Raw genomic sequence first — 6,774 nt, 5'->3', positions numbered from 1 at the left:
TACATTATTTTTAAACATTTTTTTATTACTTTTTTTTTTTTTTTTTGCCTTTCTTACTTTTATCCTGTAAAGCATTTTCTTTATTTATTATCTCTCACATACTGGGCCTATCAGCTTTATCATTATTAGTATTATCATGTTAGTAGTAGTAGTATCATTGTTGTTATTGTCATTTTGTTTAATGCTTTAAATAGTTTTGCTATTAGTGTTAGGGGTTTTTTGGTGTCTCTTTTTGGGATTTGACTCTATACTGTCCAGTGAAAAAAAAAAAACTCATAGCCCAAAGTAGCACTTTTTCATTACATTTGCAAAAAAAAAAAAAAAAAATGTGAACAATTTGTTGAAAAATATGCCAAAGTCAGTGCCTGTGCGCACACTCCTGGGTTTCACAGGGTTAAAGTGTGGAAAGACGCTGGCGGATCACTCATGATCTCTTTCGGAGCTGTGCTTAATGAAAGACGAGAGAGAGAAAGAGAAAACTCTGCTTAGGTGCAGTACTTTCAAATGATTCCTACAGTCACAGCCAAAGCCGCGTCTGTTTCACTGAAACACTGCAGAGACCAGACAGTACGGAAGAGTTCCTCTGTTTTGATTTTAAAGTGCATCATTTGTTTTGGCATGGACATGGACAGCGGCCTTCGAGGTAGCGATGGATGGATGGATGATTAAAGCTGGAGAGGTAAGGTTGAACGGAATCACAGATGAGTGCAAATCTTCTGATCCAGTCATTCACTGTTCCAGTCGATCTACTGCAGAGGAAACGGAAATGGAGAGAGGATCATGAGTGGAAAGAAACAGATGAATGTATTGCACAAAAGTGTTACTGTCCAGAAATATCCTGGCACGGCTCTACAAATCTGCACCTGATCTAAAAATAGTGGAGAGGGTGTGGTGAGCAGTGTAATTATAGTCTTTGTGGAGAAACTACCCTGTTTAGATGACTCCTCCAGGAGTTTCATTTTCTCTGTCTCTTTCAGTCTCATTATCTCAGGCTATTCTTACATGACAGCTGATCCTTGACTTCTCATTTTGTAAGCTTTTGTTCTGCTGGAGAGGTTGCCTTTCACTTCCTAGTGATACCGTCCCAACACCTACGCAAAACACACTTGTCACCTGTCGGGTGTCATGTGTCCGCTGTCGGGCGCAAGATCCTGGGTTTACGTAAGGTTTGAGGCCGGATGGCGACGGGTGCTTCATGTGCGTGCGCCTAATTCATACCTGGGTGAGAGTGCTGGTGCATTTCGGAGGGCTGCGGGCGCTGCTTTTGCCCTGCAGGTGGATCAGGGTCTGGGCCTGGACGCAGTAGGTGGTCTTCTGCTTCAGCTCTTTGAGGAGCAGATGCTTGGAACAGCAGTCCATCTCATAGACCTGCTGGAGAGGAGAAAGAGAGGAGGAGGAGGACAAAGAGGGAAAGGAAGATGAGAAGAGAATCAATTACATCTAATTACAGCTAACATACAAATAGATTCATAAAATGTAACATCAAAATCAGAAAAAACAGGTACAAATAGGATCTAAAAGGTTTAACCCTATAAAGCCAATTTTTTGAAACTGAACCCTTTATTTAGTCCTATAACAAAATATATATTTAAAACAATAAAAAATAAAAAAAAAATATGTTATTACACGACCTTTCTGGTGTATGATATATGATATGTACTTGAAGTGCCAATGGTATGGTCCAGGGTGAACAGGGGAAGTGTTCAAAGGTATACAACAGTATTTTGGTCAAGAATTGATCAAACTGAAAACGAAAAACGGAATTGAAAATGTGTATCATATATGATACAAATGGCTTTATAGGGTTAAAAGGTGTGAGTGTGTGTGTGTGTGTGTGTGTGTGCGTGTGTGTGTGTGTGTGTGTGTGTGTGTGTGTGTGTGTGCGCATGTGTTTTCTATACCTCCTCCTCCCCACTGGCATGTATGAGGAAGATCTTGAAGTACAGTCTGCTGTTCATCTTCTGCACGAGTGAGCGGGGGGGTTTAACACGGACCATGATGCCTTGCTTCGTGGCGTTCAGCTTCAGTGCCGGTGGGCTGATCTTGGCTACAGGGATCGTTTTAGTTCAGCTTTATTTGCTCAGTGATAACACATCAAAGCAAAGTGATAAAAAAAAAAGATCAAATATGACAAGAAAGACAAAAAGAAGACATGACTCGTTTTATTGGCGCATTAGCAGTGATTGATCAGTCAGCGGTGTAATCAGTGTGTGTTTGTTCTCCTGTGTGCAGTCCCACTGCTTTGGGGAAGTGAGCAGACAGAGAGCAGCATGCAGAGGAAGAGGAGGAGGTGGTGCCTTTTAAAAAGACGGTAACTCACTGTCCCAGCGGCTGCTGAACCTCGGGGACAGGGCCCACGCTGATTTGCTGGCGTTCCGGGAGGAGGCGTGCACTCTGCCGTAGTACCACTCTCTGGGGTCAGAGGTCAGGGCGCTGAGGTCACAGTGGTGCTTCTGGATGCCCTGACAGCTGGCCACATCCAGCCACTGTGGCTCGCCGTAACTGCAGAGATCATACAGGAAGAGAGCAGGGAAGTTAGCCTGAACTGGAACTGTGTTTTATTAGTCTGCACAGCATGGATTGTACCAGCATGTTTACCCTTTCAGGTTTGTGTTCCTTCTTGAATTCAGCCAGATTAATGTATCCAAAATCAAAATGTTTACCCTGTTTACTGAATGTCAGAGCCGCGTGCATGTCTGTGTGTGCACTCACATCTTCCACTGGACGTAGAACTGCAGGGAGGTGCTGTTGGGCTGCGGAATCCAGCGCAGGACGTTTTTATAGTCCACAGAGTCAAACCTCACCGAGGCGGGAGGAGCCAGAAACGCTGCAGCTGAGAGAGGGACTGATTATTTATTGGTTTTTATTGGTAATTATTTAGAGGTGGATGCAACTAATTACATTTACTCATGTTCCTGTAATTGAGTAGCTTTTTTGTGTATTTTACATTTTTGAGAAAAATTTTTGGGCATTTTATTTTTTACTTAACCCTACAAAGCCATTCGTATCATATATGATACGAATGAATGATGTTTTAATTTTTTTTTTTTTTTTTACATTTTGTTATAGGACTAAATAAAGGGTTAAATTTCAAAAAACTGGAATTTTCTGCCAATTCTTTCATAATTCAGGCTTTATAGGGTTAAGTATATTACTTTTACTTAAGTAATTTACTTAAGTTTACGTAGTTTACTTATTTTTTTTACAGCAGCACTTCAACTTCCACCTTAGTAAAATATCAGCAAAGCAACTGCACTTCTACTGGAGTAGCAGTTTGTATCACTCTGTCCACCAGTGAATGTAACCGACTGCTGGGCTGGTGAGTTTGTTGGTATGAGAGTGAATCTTCAATGGGCTGATGGGAGTCCAGTGAGGAAACCTGTGCTGTTAAACTGATTCTCATCTAATATGCAAGGAAAAACTCTTGCACAGACATATCTGCGACCTTCATCTTGGAGACAAGATATCAAAAAGCAACTCAGAGCTGAAAACAGATTCAGTGAAGCAAGTGTTCCAGATATAAATATATGTCTCTTCCACAGGATGAGAACTGCTGTTTTGTTCATGTTGATGTACAGCAGTGTACAGCAGACAGATTCCCCCGTGGGGACAATAACTTTTTTCTCACCACTGTTACCTCTTGTGTGTTAGCCTGCAGACAGCGCTGAAATCCACACCAGAGTTACTGTACATAAAAGCTTTTGCTCAGTATGAGTACATAAAACTCTAAAGCAGTGGGAAAAAATCAATGAAAAGCTGCCAGTCGTTGTTTCCCTCCACTCCATCATGATGGTTCATTCAATGGACTTGACAGGGAGGTTGTTTTTTGCCACTGGGACTGCAACAGGTTGCTTCCATAATCTAGAGACTCCCTGACTCCCTGTGAGAAGTGAGGAATAAAAGCTTCACCCCCCCAGTTCAGATGGGACAAGGCCTTCTCTTTTTCTGTAGCCTCATCCATGTGTTTCTTTGTGTTAAAGATATTATTCATCAAAACAGAGACCTCATTTTGAAAATCATGAATGTCACACCCAGAATAGAATTTGTAATAAGCACTGACATCTTGTTCAATTTAGCTGAAGCTGCAGAGTCACTGCCTGTGAGGGGAAATAAAGACTCGACAGTTTGCTGCTCCACAGTGGCTTACTGATGGCTTACTCTATTCTTCTTTGTTCGGGTTCTGTTACTGCTATTGTACCCTGTTCTAATGCTTTCTATTCTACTGCAGAACATAAAGTAGCATTATGTGTAGCTGAGGCACAAAATCGTGTACTTTATGTGCTGAGTGGTTATTATGCATTAATGTGTTGTTTTCATGCTGTTGTGGTCAGGATTGGTGTTTCTCAGTTTCCCCTTGGAGAAAAAAAAAATCAACTTAACATCAGTCAACAAATAGTGTATCAGGCATAGCACTCAGGTATCAGCTAGAATGAAACATCAGAGGTTACCTTGCACTGTGACCCCCAGGCTGCCCAGCAGCGTGGCCCCAAGCACGAGACAGGTCATGGTGATGACGTTGTTAGCAGACGACAGACGGACGGCCGGGCCAGAGCACAGAATAACACAGTGCACTGACGGCTGCAGCCCACCGCTTTTTAACATGACAGCTACTTCCTCTTCCTCATCATCAGTCATCATTTATGGTATTCGACCCACACAGGGCACCAAGCAGCAACATCTTCACTGCTTTTGCATTGTCCTTGTTTCCCCCTCCTTTTTTTTTTTCCTTAGCAAAGCATTCTTATTTTTAGATTATTATTATTATTGATAATAATAAGAGCAATAATACAATAATGATAGTAACACTTTGTAACTTTGATATTTAAGGTGGGCAAATGCTGCTAATTTAAATTCAGTTAATTTCTGTTTTGTTCCTGTTTAATATATATGTGGGTCTACTGAATAACTACTTTTCAGGATATCAGTTTTTAAAGAAAAATAGGAAACTCACACATTTCATTCTCCTTGTATATCTTCATCATTGATCATCTTCAATATTAGAAAGTAAAATAACTTTATGCATTAACAGAGCAGCATGTGGGAATTTATTTTTTGGAGGATATGAAATCATGACAATGACAGTCACCTTCCAGTTTTCATGATACTGCAAGCAGACGTTTTAAGAGAGGAAAGTGACTGCCCTGCTGGAATGGGCATCCTACAGTGGTGTATGGGTTTGTGTGCCCCTGTGAGCCTGGGAGCTGTGCTGTGTGGAGCATTCAGCTGCTGGCAGGGTCTCCCAAGGCAAAGTGGTCTCAAATGACAGGTTAGACTAAGAGTGATTCAGAAGCCTCTATGGAGTGTCGCAGTGTGAATACAGGCACCTCCCCCGGATTAAGCCGACCAGGGCTCTCTCCTGGAGCCAGGCCTGGGAGCGGGGGGAGGACGGGGTTGTAGGCAAGCGCCTGGTGGACAGACAGGTCACGGAGTCTGGTTGGGCCACCTGCAGGAAGGGAAGTAGGGGCCAGGCGTGATGCTGCCTAGATGGCAGGACGGGATGGAGGCTAGTCTAGTGAACTGGACCATAGGATTCGGACCAAAGTGCAGTCAGGGATTGGAGAGTGTAGTGCATGGTAGATGTAGTCCTTTTAGCTTCATCCAGGTGTGACCACCATTATGCACTAGGACAGTTTACAGCCAAATGAGAAGCGGCTGGGAAGAGGGTGTGACCTCTGAGTCCAAGGATTTGGTCCTCTGTGGGAAAAAGTTAAACCGTTGTGGTGAAGATGGAGCTGCACCTGAAGGAAAAGCTCCTGATTTACCAGTTGACCTGGTCTAACCCTCAACTATGGTCACAAGCTTTTGGGTAGTGACCAAACTGAGCTTCCTTTGCTAGCCTCAACCTTTGAAATGAACTGAGGAGTTCAATGCGAGGAGCTGCTGCTGTCACAAGGAGGTTGATGTGGTTTAACAATCTAATTAGGACACGTCCCTGTTGAGGCGTGCTGGGAATATCCAACTGGGAGCAGACCCCCAGGAAAGAGCCAGAACATGGTGGGCAAACAGCCTTTTTTTAAAACCTATATACAGGCACGTTAATTTGGCACACTTGCTATTTTCTTGCAATGTTTTGCTGCACTTACAGATGTATGTTGTGAACATTTGCACCGGCAATAGCAACAGTTAACTGGACATCCTCAGTTCATAGTTACATAACCAAAATATGACTCATTACAAACTGTGACGTTGTGTCAACACATAGGCCGCAGCCAGAAGCGGACCTTCAATCCACTTCTTTTCTCATCCTGTTTCCACTTTGTTAATTATTAATTATGTAATTAGAATACAAAGATCAAATCAACTTAATTATAAATCTTTGTACAATAGTGTGCAATTTTGGCCTACTGTCACCATATTATCTCAGCAGTGACATTCAACTCATTTGCAGATCTGTGCATTAGCAATTCATACCTTTACCAGGCAGAGCATTGCCGCCTCTGTTGCCTCTTTTAAGATTGAAATGGCTTTTTACAAGTTTTACATTAAAATATAATAACAATGGCAACTGTAATTGTGGACGTGTTTCTATACAGACTACATTTACAACACGATATGATGCTTGTAAGAAAAAGCCCTCCTTTATCCCTCTTGCCCTAAAAAATACAAACTGGGTGACTGATGCCCATCCAGGGAACTTGCATCAGTCTTCAAAGATTTTTTAAAATTTATTTGTAATTTTAATTTTATTTATTTATTTTAATATTTCATCCATATTCCAATTAAGTCATTTGGGTGACACGTAACAGACAAAAGCTGTCAAGGTCCCATCCAACA

At 42.0% G+C, this 6,774-nt stretch overlaps 1 protein-coding gene across 2 annotated transcripts; it reads right to left on the bottom strand.

The window, feature by feature from the left end:
• Positions 1-118: 118 nt before the first annotated feature.
• On the bottom strand, positions 119-4,549 carry il22ra2 (interleukin 22 receptor, alpha 2). Of its 2 annotated transcripts, none has more exons than XM_030070791.1 (6): positions 4,449-4,549; positions 2,713-2,833; positions 2,321-2,502; positions 1,902-2,047; positions 1,219-1,371; positions 119-749 (listed from the first exon to the last, which is right to left on the bottom strand). In XM_030070791.1, exons 1-6 carry the CDS (start codon positions 4,504-4,506, stop codon positions 747-749), a joined length of 663 nt encoding a protein of 220 aa, XP_029926651.1. In that variant the 5' UTR covers positions 4,507-4,549; the 3' UTR covers positions 119-746. The 2 variants fall into 2 exon arrangements, with proteins under 2 accessions (XP_029926651.1, XP_029926652.1); XM_030070792.1 differs by having other exon boundaries at positions 1,219-1,368.
• Between the last annotated feature and the right edge of the window lie 2,225 nt (positions 4,550-6,774).

This window comes from Myripristis murdjan, chromosome 15 (genome assembly GCF_902150065.1).
Source record: "Myripristis murdjan chromosome 15, fMyrMur1.1, whole genome shotgun sequence".
NCBI lineage: Eukaryota > Metazoa > Chordata > Actinopteri > Holocentriformes > Holocentridae > Myripristis > Myripristis murdjan.
This window is presented reverse-complemented; position numbering and strand designations above follow the sequence as displayed.

Coding starts and splice junctions, on each gene's coding strand:
- il22ra2 (XM_030070791.1), bottom strand. CDS start 4,506: ATGACCTGTCTCGTGCTTGGGGCCACGCTGCTGGGCAGCCTGGGGGTC. Junction 2,503..2,712: donor TTCTACGTCCAGTGGAAGAT/GTGAGTGCACAC, acceptor TGATCTCTGCAG/TTACGGCGAGCCACAGTGGC. Junction 2,048..2,320: donor GTTCAGCAGCCGCTGGGACA/GTGAGTTACCGT, acceptor CGATCCCTGTAG/CCAAGATCAGCCCACCGGCA.